The sequence below is a fragment of the Saccopteryx leptura genome, chromosome 8 (assembly GCF_036850995.1).
Source record: "Saccopteryx leptura isolate mSacLep1 chromosome 8, mSacLep1_pri_phased_curated, whole genome shotgun sequence".
NCBI classification, from domain to species: domain Eukaryota; kingdom Metazoa; phylum Chordata; class Mammalia; order Chiroptera; family Emballonuridae; genus Saccopteryx; species Saccopteryx leptura.
In genome coordinates, this window is record NC_089510.1 from 27,299,386 (window position 1) to 27,317,926 (window position 18,541).

At 42.4% G+C, this 18,541-nt stretch overlaps 1 protein-coding gene across 2 annotated transcripts in view; it reads right to left on the reverse strand.

Annotated features, from left to right (window-relative positions):
* GABRR3 (gamma-aminobutyric acid type A receptor subunit rho3) overlaps nucleotides 1-18,541 on the reverse strand; it is a 74,820-nt gene that overhangs the window by 35,727 nt on the left and 20,552 nt on the right. For both annotated transcript variants that reach the window (XM_066347197.1, XM_066347196.1), the window contains exons 3-4: nucleotides 7,148-7,215; nucleotides 1,524-1,747 (exon numbers count right to left, since the gene is read on the reverse strand). In XM_066347197.1, coding sequence (XP_066203294.1) covers nucleotides 1,524-1,747; nucleotides 7,148-7,215 — 292 coding nt within the window. The remainder of the gene's footprint in view (nucleotides 1-1,523; nucleotides 1,748-7,147; nucleotides 7,216-18,541) is intronic.

Genomic DNA, 18,541 nt, shown 5'->3' on the forward strand with positions numbered 1-18,541 from the left:
TATCTCAAGATTCTTAACTCGGCCCTGGCCGGTTGGCTCAGTGGTAGAGCGTCGGCCTGGTGTGTGGAAGTCCCGGGTTCGATTCCCCGCCAGGGCACATAGGGGAAGCGCCCATTTGCTTCTTCACCCCCCTCCCCCTCCTTCCTCTCTGTCTCTCTCTTCCCTCTCCTGCAGCCAAGGCTCCATTGGAGCAAAGATGGCCCGGGCGCTGGGGATGGCTCCTTGGCCTCTGCCCCAGGCGCTAGAGTGGCTCTGGTCGGGACAGAGCATCGCCCCCTGGTGGGCAGAGCGTCGCCCCCTGGTGGGCGTGCCGGGTGGATCCCGGTCGGGCGCATGCGGGAGTCTGTCTGTCTTTCCCCGTTTCCAGCTTCAGAAAAAAAAAAAAAAAGATTCTTAACTCAAACACATCTGCAAAGATCTTTTCTTTCTCAGCCACATACAGTAACCTTCATAGACTCCAGGGACTAGGACATGGGTTTCCTTGGTGGAGTCATATTTTTTTCAGCTTACTTTAGTATCTTTCCAGAATTTCTATGACATGGTAAAATAATTAAATTGCTTCAATTTACCAAATATTTTTAGAATTACTTATACTAAGCTACTCAAGATTCATTAGGCTAAAATGACAAATGGTGCATTAAAAATAGAAGACCGTTAGTTATAGCATAGTGTCAGAACTAACGTTTTGAATTAAAAAAAAAAAAAAAAAAAAAAACATGAAAAAGGAAGTAAAGAAATGAACAGGAACTTGTATGATGACTATACTTTCCCATGGAAAATGAAGGAGAGTTAAGAAAATTATTTAGCTAGTCCAGGACTCCAGGATGGCTCGGTGGGGTGCAGGAGCGAGGAGAAAAAGCAGTTTGGCGTACCTATAAAATTGTGTGCCAGACTTTTAAGGGTTTCCATAATTCATCTCCACCCTATTTTTCCAGTCTTATTTCATGTTACTGTCTAACATATTCCCGGAGCGGGTATAGTTAGACTAGAAAACCATTCTTTAAAATCTGGAAGTTGCCTGACCAGGCGGTGGCGCAGTGGATAGAGCGTCGGACTGGGATGCGGAGGACCCAGGTTCGAGACCCCGAAGGTTGCCAGATTGAGTGCAGGCTCATCTGGTTTGAGCAAAAGCCCACCAGCTTGACCCAAGGTCGCTGGCTCCAGCAGGGGCTACTCGGTCTGCTGAAGGCCGGGGGTCAAGGCACATGTGAGAGAGCAATCAATAAACAACTAAGCTGTTGCAGCACGCAATGAAGAACTGATGATTGATGCTTCTCATCTCTCTCCGTTCTCTGTCTGTCCCTCTCTCTGACTCACTCTCTGTCTCTGTAAAAAATAAAAAAAATTAAAAATCTGGAAGTTAAACCAGGAAAAATCACAGCTCTTGCTTGTGTCCCGACTTCCGGTATCACTAGACAGGCAGCAACATGGTGACTTCAGCGTGAAGTGAGGCCGGCTTTGGCGCAGACACTGCAGATGGCCGCGGTGCAGGGAGCCACAGGCCGCACACACACGCCCCTCACCTGAGACTGAAGAGGACGTTGCCGTCGGGGCGGATGCGCAGCATGGCGTTCTCCACGGTCGTATCGTGGATGAAGGATCTCTTAGAATGCACAAAAAAGATATCAGGCACCCAAATCTTTCTGATCAATCTGTGATCAAACGTCATGCTGTTGTTTGTCGTGCTAGGAAAGGAGAGCCTTTCGTCTTTCCAGTAATGCCGGAGATAAAAAGTCATCGTAAAGTCCTAGGCAGAGAGAGAAAGAGACAAGTCAAAGGCGGTGGGATGACCGCTCCACACCGGTCGTCCACGCGGATTGCGGATTGCCGTGGGAGTGAGTGTCTTATCTTGTCTTTTCGGGTCGATTCAGGATGAAACTCGGGAGCTCGGGTTGCAGAGCCTCTCCCTCACTCCCTCACTGAGAGTGTCTGGGAAGCACAGAATATTCAAGCTGGGGAAGGGAAGCCAGTTATAACTGGGAAGCATTCCTATATCAGCACGCTGGTTCATCACCTAAAGAGATCTCAGAAGAAGAGGACCTGAAACTCCATGCTCTAGTATCTTGTTTTTATTTCTTTTCTCATTGTGAATAAATATTCACTTTTATAAATTATTTTGTAGCCATAAATTTTATTATTTTGGTTAAAGACCCCACCCACCCCCCAGTGCAATAAACCACAGTCCCACAAAAACCTGGATACAGTATTTCGTAGAGCTGTTAGTGGAAAGAAAGTTATCAGAGGACCTGGGACAGAGGCAATGATTTTCCTCAGCTTGAGAGATAAATAAGTACCACGAAATGGTGGTTCTCAAATTCAGGTGTGCAAAGAACCACCTGTTAATTTACTAAAATGGCACAGTCCCCAGAAGCTAGTTCTCAGTGTGGCTTAGGGATTTGAATTGTTAATGAGCACCCAGGTAAGGAGGCAAGAATGAGGGGGAAAGCTATATTGACATCATGTTAGCAGAAAAAAAATGGGTAAGCCCAGGGATAGCCAACCTTTTTATACCTACCGCCCACTTTTGTATCTCTGTTAGTAGTAAAATTTTCTAACCGCCCACCAGTTCCAAACTAATGGTGATTTATAAAGTAGGGAAGTAACTTTACTTTATAAAATTTATAAAGCAGAGTTACAGCAAGTTAAAGCATATAATAATAATTACTTATCAAGTACTTTATGTCAGATTTTCGCTAAGTTTGGCAGAATATATCTTTATAAAACAACTTACTCTAGTTAAATCTATCTTTTTATTTATACTTTGGTTGCTCCACTACTGCCCACCATGAAAGCTGGAACGCCCACTAGTGGGCAGTAAGGACCAGGTTGACTACCACTGGGTTAGCCAATAATTTGAGTTTTGTTTGACGTTCAGATGCTACATTTTTTTTTAACATTTTATGTTAAAATAATTTCAAACTTAAATGGGAGTTGTAAAAATGAAAATATTATGAAAACTACCAGTATATCTTTTATCATGTTTTTAACATGCATCTCAGGTGCTACATTTAATATCTTGTTTGTTTGAACAGAAACTCTCCAAGCTTCATCCAAGTCATTGGATGTGGACAATGACAATATGTTTCACTTTTCACTACTGTTTTCTTAGTATCATTTATTTCCCAACAATACTAAAAAGTTTCTTGAATTAACACATAATAGAACTTTAAACATTTATTATTCAACAAAGGCCAAGTCTCAGTAAGCTACAAATAAGTCACCAATTAATTATGAGCTAGTTTGCTTTTTTAAGGTTTAGAAAAGAGGTACACTGTACTATTTCTCTGGTTTACTCTAAAAGATAAATATGTGTAATTTGGGATTAGGATGAGAGTGAATAAATAGCATGATTCATTTATTACCATATCACTACTTTATAGGGAATTGTGGGGGTTACTGTACAGATTGCTTTAATAAGCATATATTTAGACTCAGATGTTCAACCTGATCTGAAGGTCACTGGGCAACACTGAAACTATGAAGTCAAATGACAGGCAGTGGTGCACGTCAGCGATACATCGAAGCCACCATCAGATGCAGCTATCGCGAGAAACAGGCTGAACAGCATGTTGGAAGGAGATTGAGACAAAACTTAAAGGGATTGAAAGTGGATTCGGTGTGGGACAAGAAAGGGTGGGAAGGCAATAAAAATGAAGCCAAAACCAGGGGTCACTAATAAATAATTAGAAAGCCTTTTGAAATAGGGCATGCAGAACCCAATACAGCTTTAGCGGATATGGAGCACCAAAGCTGACCTTATTCAGGGGAGAAGAATGAGGGTCCATTTTGGGGTCAGCAGGATAGAGACAATGTAAATTTCTTTTGCAGACTGGGTCATTAGGGATGATTTAGATTATTCCCAAAGAAGGGAAATGAGAGCATGTTCTTGGAACACAAGAGTCTCAAGGAAATGCCTGTAAACGCTGTCTTTGGGCAGGGAGAAGCTGGAACTTGTTAAATGAGGCGTTGTTGAGTAGTGAGTACTATTGGTGCTATTCCCTTTAGGAGTAGGGTGATTAAAACGAAAGAAGTTTTAAGGCTGGATATTGAACTAAAATGAATATTAAATTAGGTAATGATAAGGACCAGAAATATATATATTAAGTAAAGATTGAAACAAGATTTAACAGGTCATAGAAGATTTTGTTTAGACCTATCTGAAATTTTTATGTGTCCTGTGATTTTTTTCATTCAGTTAGCATATAACTAGATAACAATAACTAGTTGGAGGAATCACTACCAATAAAAACATTAATTAAGATACATATAAAAAGATTATTTGACCTTACAATGTAAGCAATTTAGAATTTCTGGCCTTGGCCGATTGGCTCAGTGGATAGAGCACCAGCCGGCATATGGATATCCTGGGTTTGATTCCCGGTAAGCACACACAGAAGAAGTGACCATCTGCTTCTCTTCTTTTCCCTCTCCCCCTTCTCTCTCTCTTTCCCTCTCACAGCCAGTGGCTTGATTAGTTTGAGTGTCGGCCACAGGCACTGAGGATAACTTGGTTGGACTAAACGCATCAGCCTCAGGTGCTAAAAATAGCTTAGTTGATTCGAGCATCAGCCCAAGACAGGGATTGCTAAGAAGATCCTAGTTGGGGCACATGCATTAGTCTGTCTCACTTTCTCCCCTCCTCTCATTTAAAAAAAAATTTTTTTTTTAGGTTCTGCTTTCTTAACAGAACTCTACTTTGTTCTCCTCTATTTTTTATGTTTACCTTAAATTGTGGTATTTGTGGCCCTGGCCAGTTGACTCAGTGGTAGAACATTGGCCTGGTATGTGGATGTCCCAGGTTCGATTCCCTGTCAGGGCACACTGGAGAAGCACCCATCTGCTTCTCCACCCCTCCCTCTCTCCCTTCTCTCTCTCTCTCTTCTCCTCTCCTCCTAAAGCCATGGCTCTAATAGAGCAAGTTGGGCCCAGGTGCTGAGGATGGCTCCATGGCCTCTGCCTCAGGCACTAACATATGGCTCCCGTTGCCCAGAAGGGCAGAGCATCACCCCCTAGTGAGCTTGCCAGATGGATCCTGGTCTGGGCACATGGAGGAGCATTTCTCTGCCTCCTCTCCTTTCACTAAATTAAAAAAAAAAAAATGTTATATTTGCATATTACAAAATATGAATCTAAGTTTCAAAACTTAATTCTATGAAAAACACTACATATAAGCTACAGTTTTTACATAAAAAATACTTTTATTCCAAAAAGTATCCCAAAGCAACTTGAAAATTTCACAAGAACACACATATAAAAGATTCCAAAAAAGGGAAAGAAATGTAAGGATTAATGCACATAGCAATCTACATGAAATGACTAGACTGGGTAACAACAAGCTAAATCCTTCCAGATGGAAAACGGAGTTTGAAATGAAAGTAATTTAAATCCTCCCTAGTCGTGGAAGTATTCCCTGGTTTTATTTTTACCCTTCCCCCCACCACACACACACACACACACACACACACACACACACACACACACACACACACACACACACACTGGCTAAGGGTTGAGACCTCAAAAGACTGCCAGGACCAGGTGAGAAACACCAACGAGCACAGAGATGAATCTAGGAGGAAAGCCAGGCCTGGCATCCAGGGCAAACTAGAGGGCACAGCCTCACCTAAACGCACTCCCAATTAAATTGTTTCACACTTCGGGGGGAGGTGGGAACAAAACTTCAAAACCAAATCCAAAACTGAAACCAAAAACAAAAACAAAACGTACTCAAAGCTACATCTTACCAGCGAGTATCTCTTAGGGCCCTTGTCATTAACAGTGGCATACGGTGTGGTATTGATAGGAAACAAAGGAAATGCAAGAATAGGAAACAAGCATACGGTGTGGTATTGATAGGAAACAAAGGAAATGCAAGAATAGGAAACAAGGGGAAAGACATCACAATAAAGAGAACAAAATTAGGTGAAAGAGTATATTTTTATATATTCCACATATAAGAATATACAGCTATTCCACAGCAAACTAAAAGAGTTTTTATATGTTCTGTGTATAAGAATTTATGTCAATTAGGTAAGAACAAGGAAATGGACATGGAAAATGTGAAACTTTAAAGCATTTTTTATTTGGCATAGAAAAATATACTGAAATGGGCTACACAAACTTCTGAGACAACAACAAATTAAAAGAAGAGTAGTAGGTAAAAAGGAAATGTATCTGAAAACAAATAATGTATATGCTTGTGCATATAAGTTAGCCATGGTAATAAACACTATTTTTTAAAGTAAAATCCTGAAAAACCTTAAAATTACTTAAGTGAAAAGTGGCTCTAGTGATTAGGTACACAAATAAGGTGTTTCTAAAAAGTATAAAAAATAAAATGGCACAATTATGATAAGGAATATTAAAACATAAAATAACTAAAATGATTTTAAAAAACTGATCATTTACTATGCTCTTCAACCTTCCTTTCAGCCTTTTTGTCTTCTTTGCCATTTTGTAAGGCTAAAAAGGAGGTTGAAGATCATAAAAAATGATCAGTTTGATGTTTTAGTTAGGGACAGTGGTTTGCATATAAGACTCTATGAAAATACAGATAGATATTCCACTGCAAACTAAAATAGTGGCAGTCTTTTCTAGATCTCTAGAAAATATAAGAAAATGAACCAAATGTTCTTAATTTAAATTTTTAGTTCCCATAAGTTAAAAAAAAAATCTTTTGGCCTCTATGATGGTTCATCTACAAATAAGCAAAGTGAATAGTAATTGAAAGATTCAAAAGCAATACATCAAGTGTGGTTCAATTGTTTATCATTTTATGGGTAAAAATTCATGGTTGTGATCTCATATTTCAAATATACATATATATACATATATATATATGATATCCCTTCTTCTTGTACAATTGTTCCTAGATCATGTTACTTAACTAAATAGATCATGTTGTCTTACAGCACTCCACCACTGTAAAACCATTAGAATGAAACAAGAAGAGTAGAAAAGGAATAAGAGGTGGAATCAAGGACAGAAAGAAGTGGGTAGAAGAGAGTGAAGCAATCACAACTCTATTAAGCAAAATAGGAAAAACAAACAATATACATAATTTAAAAGATTTGTAAAAATACTAGCGATGCTGACATTATTGAGTCATCCTTTCAGAAAAAGATCAATATCTCATAGAGAAACTTACCATGTTAACTTCTGAAATGCTGTCAATGCTTTCAATCTGGACATCTATTCCCACGGGCACTGGAAACCCTTCAGAAAGAATAGGTAATGTACTGAGAAGTTATTGAAATTATTTTGCTAATATTCAAAGAAGAGAGAAAGCAATCTTGCAAATATATTTTCAAAACTTTTTAACAACACATTTCTCCATTATCTACTGCTATATTATTATACATTCAATTATAATAATAAAGACATATATATAAATGAATGTCATTCCAATAATCATTACACAGTTGCTGAGGAACAATTCAATATTTTCCTTCTTACTGTACACTCTTAGTACAAAAGTGGTATTTCCAGATTTTTGTTCTGGGTTTTGTTCTTTTTAACAAGTAGTGATTTAGCCTGACTGGGTAGTGGCACAGTGGATAGAGCATCGGACTGGGACGTGGAGGACCCAGGTTCAAGACCCCGAGGTCACCAGCTTGAGTGCGGGCTCATCTGGTTTGAGCAAGGCTCACCAGCTTGAGCCCAAGGTAGCTGGCTTGAGCAAGGGTCACTCGGTCTGCTGGAGCCCCTGCTCAAGGCACACATGAGAAAACAATCAATGAACAACTAAGGTGCTGCAATGAAGAATTGATGCTTCTCATCTCTCTCTCTTCCTGTCTGTCTGTCCCTATCTGTCCCTCTTTCTATCTCTCTCTGTCTTTGTCACACACACTAAATAAGTAGTGATTTAAAAAGAAAGAACATTTGGCAACATTGTCTAAGCGTGTGTAGAATTCTGTATTCTTTTTGGTAAGTGATCATACATTATAGTCAGTGGGTGGAGATGTCATGGAGTTCATGACTCTGGGAAATGTGGGAGGCTTTACCCTCCAGCTATAAAACCAGCCTTTTCTACTTGGGCAGTGCTTGACAGGCTTAAGGGACAATGATGACAGTGCAGCACTCCACAGGGACCCACACATTCAGGAATGGCCCTTCCCGGATCATCAGCAACCACACCTGCTGTTGGGATGAAGTAAACTTTCTTAGAAATGCATTTGATGAGAACATACTGAAAGTCAGAACTGGAGCGACTGCAGAGAACTACCGAGCTTTGTTTGCAATTGAGTCTTAGACTCAGGTCCATGGGCCCAGAGAACCTGAGTGATGATGCAAGACAATCCAGTCCAGACTGTGATCAAGGCATTTCCTTGTTAGACTCATAAAGGGTTTCACCAGTTCCTGCATGAGGGGATGCTGATGGTAATAACGTGTCATTTAGTACTGTGTGAGAAATTTAAGGCATCCATATGTGAAAGTAGTTTATATATTTATACATACAGTCTTCATATGTTCTCTTTTCATAGTGATCAATTCTCAATTAAATTTGCCTTTGTAGCCTGACCTGTAGTGGCACAGTGGGATAAAGCGTCGACCTGGAACACTGAGGTTGCCAGTTTGAAACCTTGGGCTTGCCTGGTCAAGGCACATATGGGAGTTGATGCTTCCTGCTCCTCTCCCCCTCCCCCCCCTCTCTCTCCTCTCTCTAAAAATCAATAAATAAAATATTTTAAAAATTTTGCCTTTGTAACTCTTGAGTTAAAAAAAAAACACTTTCACCTGACCAGGTGGTGGCGCAGTAGATGGAGTGTTGGACTGGGATGAGGAGGACCCAGGTTCGAGACCCCGAGGTCACCAGCTTGATTGCAGGCTCATCTGGTTTGAGCAAAAGCTCACCAGCTTGGACCCAAGGTCGCTGGCTCCAGCAAGGGGTTACTCAGTCTGCTGAAGGCCCACGGTCAAGGCACATATGAGAAAGCAATCAATGAACAACTAAGGTGTAGCAATGTGCAACGAAAAACTAATGATTGATGCTTCTCATCTCTCCATTCCTGTCTGTCTGTCCCTGTCTATCCCTCTGTCTGACTCTCTCTGTCTCTGTAAAAAAAAAGAAACACAACAACACTTACAGCCCTGGCTGAATAGCTTGGTTGGTTGAAGCATCATCCCAGAGAGCAAGGGTTACCAGTTCAATCCCAAGTCAGGGCACATGCAGAAGTAGATGGATGTTCTTGTCCCACTCCCTCTCTCCCTTCCTTTCTCACTAAAATGAATAAATAAATGTTTAAAAAAATGAAACACTTTCAACTTTTATGGAAAAATAGAAATCTTGCCTTGATAGATCTCAGGTGGCTAGCTTAGCCAGGATTTTGGGATTTCCGAGCCAGAAAGGCTTTCTTACTGAAGGTCAATTAATGTCTGGATGTGCTACATGTGATATATATATGCATATAATTCAATAAAGTACCTAATTATTGTGTTGTAAATACACAAAACATTATAAAACAAGATATGCCTTGCTAGAACCAGCATCTATGACTTCTGCATTAATTGGCTCATGTTACCTTTACTTTATCAACAGGTTCCCTCTTCCATAAGTTTGTGCCTCCATAGCATCCCTCATAGCTGGCCAGGCCTGCCACTGGAATATATTGCTGCTTCAGGTTTCAGGAATACCTTAGTTGCATCTTGACCTCCAATTACTTTCTGCCATGTTGGATCAATTACTTTCTACAACATTAATAATGACCACTTTGTAAATAAAATCGTTTGAGGATAATTTTGATTAAGTATTCACTTGGAAACAACTCAGTATTACTTTTTTATAAGATTCAGCTCTGATACTTTCTATTTGCCTTTTCTCTTTAATTAGTAGAGATATCAAAATAAAAAGTTCTTGGAAAGACCTCATCCACGGTTCTCCTTGGTCTTTCAGTGTGAGAACATCTTCCCATTAATTCCATTACTCCAAGGAAACGAAAGGTGTAGAGAGATCTCGGAGAGGCAGCAGAATATCCTGAACAGAATTTACAGGCTAGAGTCTGAGTCCAGTGCCACCATTCACATTGATCTAAGGTAAGTAACATCTCTACGCTTAGCTTCCTCACCTATAAAACCCAAGGAGTGGCCCTGGCCGGTTGGCTCAGCGGTAGAGCGTCGGCCTAGTGTGTGGGGGACCCGGATTCGATTCCCGGCCAGGGCACACAGGAGAAACGCCCGTTTGCTTCTCCACCCCTCCGCCGCGCTTTCCTCTCTGTCTCTCTCTTCCCCTCCCGCAGCCAAGGCTCCATTGGAGCAAAGATGGCCCGGGCGCTGGGGATGGCTCTGTGGCCTCTGCCTCAGGTGCTAGAGTGGCTCTGGTCGCAACATGGCGATGCCCAGGATGGGCAGAGCATCGCCCCCTGGTGGGCAGAGCATCGCCCCTGGTGGGCGTGCCGGGTGGATCCCGGTCAGGCGCATGCGGGAGTCTGTCTGACTGTCTCTCCCTGTTTCCAGCTTCAGAAAAATGAAAAAAAAAAAAAACAAACAAAAAAAACCCCAAGGAGTAGTATCACCTTGAAGATTCATTTGCATACTAGAAAAAAGACAGTTAGTAAACTTGATTGGTACTCAACTGACAACACTAAATAAATGTTAATGCTACTGCAAGTCAGCAAAAATAAGAACCTGTCCCTGGAAATGCAAATCGTGACTCGCAAACCTACACTCAAACATTTAGATGGTCATACATTTCTCCCTGAAAAATGATACAACGCTTCTCACAGAACATGTATTTTATGACAGAACCTGAGAAAAACTTGGATTTAAGATCTTGTGACTTGTAAGTAGATCCTAGTAGCTGACAGCCATCTCTACAAGCCTGGGGATAATTCTATAAAGCCACCATACAAGGACACATTCATGCCACACTGGACAAGCACTGAGCCCTCAGGGTTGTGTTGAAGGAGGAAGGAGAAACCAGAAGAATGCAGAGGAGAGGGGAGCCTACAATGTCTGGGGTCTTACACTCCAACCTGTGACCTCAGTGTTCTTGACTGAGGGAACAAGGGCAGACAGAAAAGTTTGAAAAATAACAAACCACAGATGTGGACCTTGCATGTTATCAGTTCTTTGAAATGAACTTGCTGCTCCATTAAGAAAAATGAGTGATAGAATTATCAAGGACAGACCCTCTGGCCTCTACTCCCCTTCCCCTCCCTAAGACACGAAAGTCATGTTGGCTTGCAAACAAAGAAGTCATAGAAATCAAGCATTTGTCACATGAAAGCTAAAGCCATAAAGGTATATAAGATGTAAGAAATCTAACTTCAGGGAGCATGTGTTTTGTTGCCTCTTTTGGGGTCACAGAGCTCTGCTGGCTAAATATTGAATAAATCCTACTTCCTTCATCAAGTTGTCTGGGGTTTTGTCCTCCTTTGATTCCTGCAATTCTGTGAAGGCTGGTCTGAAGTGGGGTATAAACATGGCTTATCCATGAGGAGGGGGTTTCTACAATAAAAACATCTTAGATTTCTTCTTTCCTCCCTGCGATTTTTACTATTCTTTTTGGGAATGAGCAAGGAAGTGGATCTAGGTGTCATCTGAGCTCATTTTGTATCCTTTGAGCTCCATGTTTGAGTATGTCTTACTCCCGGGTCTAGGAGTATATACTGTGCCCTGACATTCTCAGGACAGAGTAGAGGATGAGAAGCATGTAAAAGCAAGATGCAGAATTGTAAGGCCAGTAGCCATGGCCACCATCACAGCCACCTAGCCCATGCAGGTTTGCATTTGATTCGGACAGATGGTAATGAAACAACGGAGCCAAGAACTGGTGGGCCATTACCTTTAATCCTAACTCGCATCTGTCGGGCGAGAAATACACACAGTGGGAAAACACTTCCCTTTCCATTCAGGGCTCCCAAAGCCACTGACTCATCTGAGTATTCCTAGAATCAAAGGTTTCTACCTCACCAGCCTTATTCACCTCTGTTCCCCATCTCCTTCTCTCTGCACAACCTGGCTTCTCCTTCAGCACTCCGCCATCTTGGTTTCCTCTTCTCTGCAATGCTGATGGCAAGATCTGAGTGAGAACCCCGTCTGCCCCATTTTATAGTGTAGAAATTAAAGCCTTTAAGCTAATATACAAATAAGGAAGTCTCTGATACAAAGCCACTTATCTGAGGCATAAATGGGATTCCACATGAGAGTGCACCACCCCACATCATGCAACAGTCAAAGGTGTGGGGAAAAGCTTAGTGTTAAGAAGATCTTAGTATTAAAACGGTGGGAAAAGCTTAGTCTTAAAACTAAGCCTTAGACCAGGGGTCCCCAAACTACGGCCCGCGGGCCACATGCGGCCCCCTGAGGCCATTTATCTGGCCCCCGCTGCACTTCCAGAAGGGGCACCTCTTTCATTGGTGGTCGGTGAGAGGAGCACAAGATGTGGCGGCGCAGCAAAGCGTGGCGGCACTTACGTACAGTACTACTTCCAGTGACGTGGGACGCACACGTCACGGCTCCGGAAGCACGTCATATCACTTGTTACGGCTAGCAGTGACAAATATGGAACCGGACATTGACCATCTCATTAGCCAAAAGCAGGCCCATAGTTCCCATTGAAATACTGGTCAGTTTGTTGATTTAAATTTACTTGTTCTTTATTTTAAATATTGTATTTGTTCCCGTTTTGTTTTTTTACTTTAAAATAAGATATGCACACTGCACATAGGGATTTGTTCATAGTTTTTTTTTATAGTCCAGCCCTCTGACAGTCTGAGGGACAGTGAACTGGCCCCCTGTATAAAAAGTTTGGGGACCCCTGCCTTAGACTATAAGGAACCTGCCTGCTTATAGCCTGTCCCCCACACCCAATGCAAACTATAAGAGAGCAAACATATACATCATATTTGCAAACTTATTTGACCCATAAGAATCATAGAAATTTGGAGCAGGATAAATTCTCTAAAGCTCATTCTTTTTACAGGTGAAATGCTGAGTCCCAGAGAGAAGGTGACAATCAAGTACATCAGTTAAAAGTAGTGGAATTTCTAGCCATTGTAATGCTGGTGGTCTAGTCTAAGCAGGTCCATGTTGGATTCAGGCATACCACAGAGTAGAAAGGCATCGGGCCATTCCTATTTATTGAATTTTTTTTTTTTACAGTGACAGAGAGAGAGTTAGAGAGAGGGATAGATAGAGACAGACAGAGAGGAACAGAGAGAGATGAGAAGCATCAATCATTAGTTTTTTGTTGTGCATTGTGACACCTTAGTTGTTCATTTATTGCTTTCTCATATGTGCCTTGACCATGGGGCTGCAGCAGACCGAGTAACCCCTTGCTCGAGCCAGCAACCTTGGGTCCACGCTGGTGAGCTTTTGCTTAAACCAGATGAGCCCGCGCTCAAGCTGGTGACCTCGGGGTCTTGAACCTGGGTCCTCTGCATCCCAGTCCAATGCTCTATCCACTGTGCCATTGCCCGGTCAGGTGTTTATTGAATTCTTGCAGAGGTGGGTGAACAAACAGGCAGGGGAAAACCGCTTCTCACATCAACAGACCAGTAATCAGGAAAACCACCCCTGGCAGTGGCAGGCAAGTGATCCCTCTCTAGGAAAAGTACCTGTAGCCTTATATAGGCTACATACATACATACATGGCTCTCTGACACATGCTCATGCACTAATCATGCAATGTGCTTGCCACTGGAAAACAAGCGAGCAAGCCTAACCACAGCTGTTTTCCCTACACCATATAAACTGAGTAAAAGCCAAACTTCTGCAAATTGCATAAATGCTCACTTTGTTTGTAAAGCCAGTAGCCACGGCCACCATCACAGCTGCCTGGCCTGTGCAGGTTTGAATTTGATTCAGACAGATGGTAATGAAACAACGAAGTCAAGAACTCGTGGGCCATTAGCTTTAATCCTAACTTGCACCCAGCAGGCAAGAAATACACACAGTGGGAAAACACTTCCCTTTCCATGCAGGGCTCCCAAAGCCACTGATTTATCCAAGTTTTCTAGGAAAAAAGATTTCTACCTCACCAGCCTTATTCACCTCTGTAAGGCCAGGAGCCGCCATTGTGGCCATTCACATGCAGGTTCGCATTGGATTCAGACAGATGGTAATGAAACAACGAAGCCAAGAACTGGTGGGCCATATCTTTAATCCTAGCTTGCACCTGGCAGGCAAGTAAAAACACACACTGGGCTCCAAAACCCACTCATTCAGTGCTCACAAAACTACTGACTTATCCAAGTTTCCTAGAATCAAAGGTTTCTAGCCCACCAGACTTATTCACCTCTGTTCCCCATCTCCTCTCTACACAAACTCTGTACCAACTGGCTTCTTCTTCAACGCTCCGCCATCTTGGCTGCTTCTCCTGGCCTGCTCCACATAACCTCTCTCTGCTCTGCTCTCTAATGCTAATCTCAGGAACCAAGAGAGAGCAAGCTCCAGTCTGCCTCACTTTATAGTGTAGAAACCAAAACCTTTTTAATCCAATATACAAAATAGGGAAGTCTCTAATGCAAAATCACTTATCTGAGGCATGATGGGATTGCACAACCCTACATCAAAAAGGGTGGGAAAGGCTGTCCTAAAACCAAGCCCCAGGCCACAAGGATCCTGCCTGCCCACAGCCCGCCCCCAATACACATTAATATCACCTGGCAATGGCTTCCATGTGGGCAGCACCATCTTTAACAAAGTGAGCATAATATATTTTATCTGCCCAACAACCTCTGTTGGTCAAATGAGTTTGTATATATGATATATATGTTTGCTCACTTGTGGTTTGCTTTGGGTGTGAGGGACAGGCTGCAAGCAGGCAGGATCCTTATAGCCTAAGGCATAATTTTAAACCTAAGCTTTTCCCCACACCCTTGACTATTTCATGGTGGGGGGCGGGGTGCACTCTCATGAGGAACCCCATTATGCCTCAGATAACTGACATTGTGTCAGAGACTTCCTTGTTTGTATATTGGATTAAAGGTTTTGATTTCTATATTATAAAATGGGGGCAGAGGAGCCCATGCTGGAGCAGGGCAGAAAAAGGCCACATGGAGGAGAGGAGAGGCAGCCAAGATGGCGGAGCGCTGAACGAGAAGCCAGTTTGTGCAGTTTGTGCAGAGAGGAGATGGGGAACAGAGGTGAATAAGGCTGGTGAGGTAGAAAACTTTGATCCTAGGAAACTCAGATAAGTCAGTGGCTTTGGAAGCCCTGAATGGAAAGGGAAGTGTTTTCCCACTGTGTGTATTTCTTGCCCACTGGATGCAAGCTAGAATTAAAGCTAATGGCCCACCAGTTCTTGGCTCTGTTGTTTCATTACCGTCTGTCCGAATCAAATGTGAACCTGCACGGACCAGGTGCTGTGTTGGTGGCCATGGCTACTGACCATACAACCTCTGTTCCCCAACTCCTTCTTTCTGCACAAACTGGCTTCTTTTTCAGGACTTTGCCATCTTGGCTGCTTCTCTCCTCCATATGGCCTTTCTCTGCTTTCCTCCAGCATGGGCTCCTCAGACCTATTTTATAGGGTAGAAATCAAAACCTTTAATCCAATAAACAAACAAGGAAGTCTCTGATACAATGTCACTTATCTGAGGCATAATGGGATTCCTCATGAGAGTGTACTGTACTATCCCCTATCATGCAGCAGTCAAGGGTGTGGGGAAAAGCTTATTTTTTTAAAGATCTTAGTATTTCTTTTTAATATTTTATTTATTGATTTTTAGAGAGAGAGAGAGAGAGAGAAGGGGGAGGAGCAGGAAGCATCAATTCCCATATGTGCCTTGACCAGGCAAGCCCAAGGTTTCGAACTGGCAACCTCAGTGTTCCAGGTCGACACTTTATTCCACTACGCCACCACAGGTCAGAGATCTTAGTATTAAACAGGTGAGAAACCAACATTATTCCTCTGTAAAACAGGGAAATAAATAAAATGTACCTACCTTATAGGGTTGCTGTTAGACTAAAACAAAGAATTCATGTTGTGTCCTTAGTCTATTCCATCCAAATATCTTTACAACCAACTTATTCATTATCAATTGGATCAGTGTTAGTCAAATAAGTTTGTAAATATAATATATATGCTTGCTCACTTATAGTTTGCATTGGGTGTGGGAGACAGGCTGTAGGCTGGCAAGGTCCTTATAGCCTAAGGCTTGGTGGGGGTTTTTTGTTTTGTTTTGTTTTTATACAGAGACAGAAAGTCAGAGAGAGGGATAGACAGGGACGGAGAGAGATGAGAAGCATCAATCATCAGTTTTTCGTTGCAACACCTTAGTTGTTCATTGATTTCTTTCTCATATGTGCCTTGACTGCAGGCCTTCAGCAGACCAAGTAACCCCTTGCTGAAGCCAGCAACCTTGGGTCTAAGCTGGTGAGCTTTGCTCAAACCAGATGAGCCCATGCTCAAGCTGGCGACCTCGGGGTCTCGAACCTGGGTCCTCCGCATCCCAGTCCGACGCTCTATCCACTGCGCCACCGCCTGGTCAGGCAAGGCTTGGTTTTAAGACTAAGCCTTTCCCACCATTTGAATACTAAGATATTCACAAAACAGAGTTTCCCCACACCCTTGACTGTTGCATGATGTGGGGTGGTACACTCTTATAAGGAATCCCATTTATGCTTCAGATAAGTGGCTTTGTATCAGAGGCTTTCTTATTTATATATTGGCTTAAAGGCTTTAATTTCTACACTATAAAATGAGTCAGACAGGAGGCTTTCACTCAGATTCTGCCATCAGCATCGCAGAGGAGAGGCAGCCACGATGGAAGAGTGCTGAAGGAGAAGCCAGTTTGTGCAGAGTTTGTGCAGAGAAGGAGATGGGAAACAGAGGAGAATAAGGCTGGTGGGGCCTTAGATTCTAGAAATACTCGGATGACTCAGTGGCTTTGGGAGCCCTGAATGGAAAGGGAAGTGTTTTCCCACTGTGTGTATTTCTTGCCCGCCAGGTGCGAGCTAAGATTAAAGGTAATGGCCCACCAGTTCTTGGCTCCATTGTTTCATTACTGTTTGTCCGAATCAAATGCAAACCTGCATGGACCAGGTGGCTGTGATGGTGGCCGTGGCTACTAGCCATAGAATCAGCAATACACGCAACATTAATAGTAACTATTTCATAAGTACTATTAGGTCTATATACAGAAACATTGGAATATAATAAAAATTAAATAAATATTAACCATTATGATTATGGTGTTGATTCCCAGGATCTTTAACTATGTAGTGACACACACATTTACAGTCCTTTTGAAATATATCAGTCTGGTTTGTATGCACATTGGGATAGGAAAGTTAAGTGAAAGTTACACATCTTATTTGTAAATATATTTTAAATACATTATGTAATATATTTATATTACCTCATATTTGTATTACAGCCATTTGCTAATTAGCTAGGTAAAACTGATTTTAGCTCCGTATGACATATGAGGAAACTCATGCTCAGAGAAGCTAGAGACCTGGCCTAAATCTAAAGCTGAGTAAGGCTCACTATTGTGAGATCCTCCAGGCTCCCCATCTAGTCCTCCTGTTTGACTATACAAGTGGCTTTTACAGCTTTCACTTCTGTCTTGACTGCGTAGCCAGTATCTAGATGCTGAGTTGATTTCACTTTAAAGAAACAAAGAGCCCTGGCCAGTTGGCTCACTGGTAGAGCATCCATCCAGCATGTGGATGTCCCAGGTTCAATTCCCGGCCAGGGCACACAGGTGAAGTGCCCATCTGCTTCTCCACCCTTCGCCCTCTTCTTTCTCTCTATCTCTCTCTTCCCCTCCCGCAGCCAGGGCTCTATTGGAGCAAAGTTGGTTCAGGTGCTGAGAATGCTCCATGGCCTCTGCCTCAGGCGTTAGAATGGCTCTGGTTGCAGTAGAGCAGGGGTCCCCAAACTACGGCCCACGGGCCGCATGCGGCCCCCTGAGGCCATTTATCCGGCCCCTGCCGCACTTCCGGAAGGGGCACCTCTTTCATTAGTGGTCAGTGAGAGGAGCATAGTTCCCATTGAAATACTGGTCAGTTTGTTGATTTAAATTTACTTGTCCTTTATTTTAAATATTGTATTTGTTCTCGTTTTGTTTTTTTACTTTAAAATAAGATACGTGCAGTGTGCATAGGGACTTGTTCATAGTTTTTTTTTTATAGTCTGGCCCTCCAACGGTCTGAGGGACAGTGAACTGGCCCCCTGTGTAAAAAGTTTGGGGACCCCTGCAGTAGAGCAATGCCCCAGATGGGCAGAGCATCGCCCCCTAGTGGACATGCCGGGTGGATCCCAGTCGGGCGTATGTGGGAGTCTGTCTCTGCCTTCCCACTTTTCACTTCAGAAAAATAAAGAAAATTAAAAAAAAAAAAAAAGCACAAAGAAACAAAGTAATTATCATCTATAAGACTAAAGTAAAAAGGCCCTTAGTTACGGAGATGTAAAGGGTAGGGAAAACATAAATAAGGCAAATGAGCCACAATTTATAATCCAAGTTAAACAAAATACTCCCCTAAATTTATATCTTCCTGTTTCCACATAATGAGTCAATTAATCTCCTAATGCTTTATAAAAGTAAAAAGCCCTGCTGCAGCAGCTGGTTTTAATGCTAAAGCTAATTAGGAA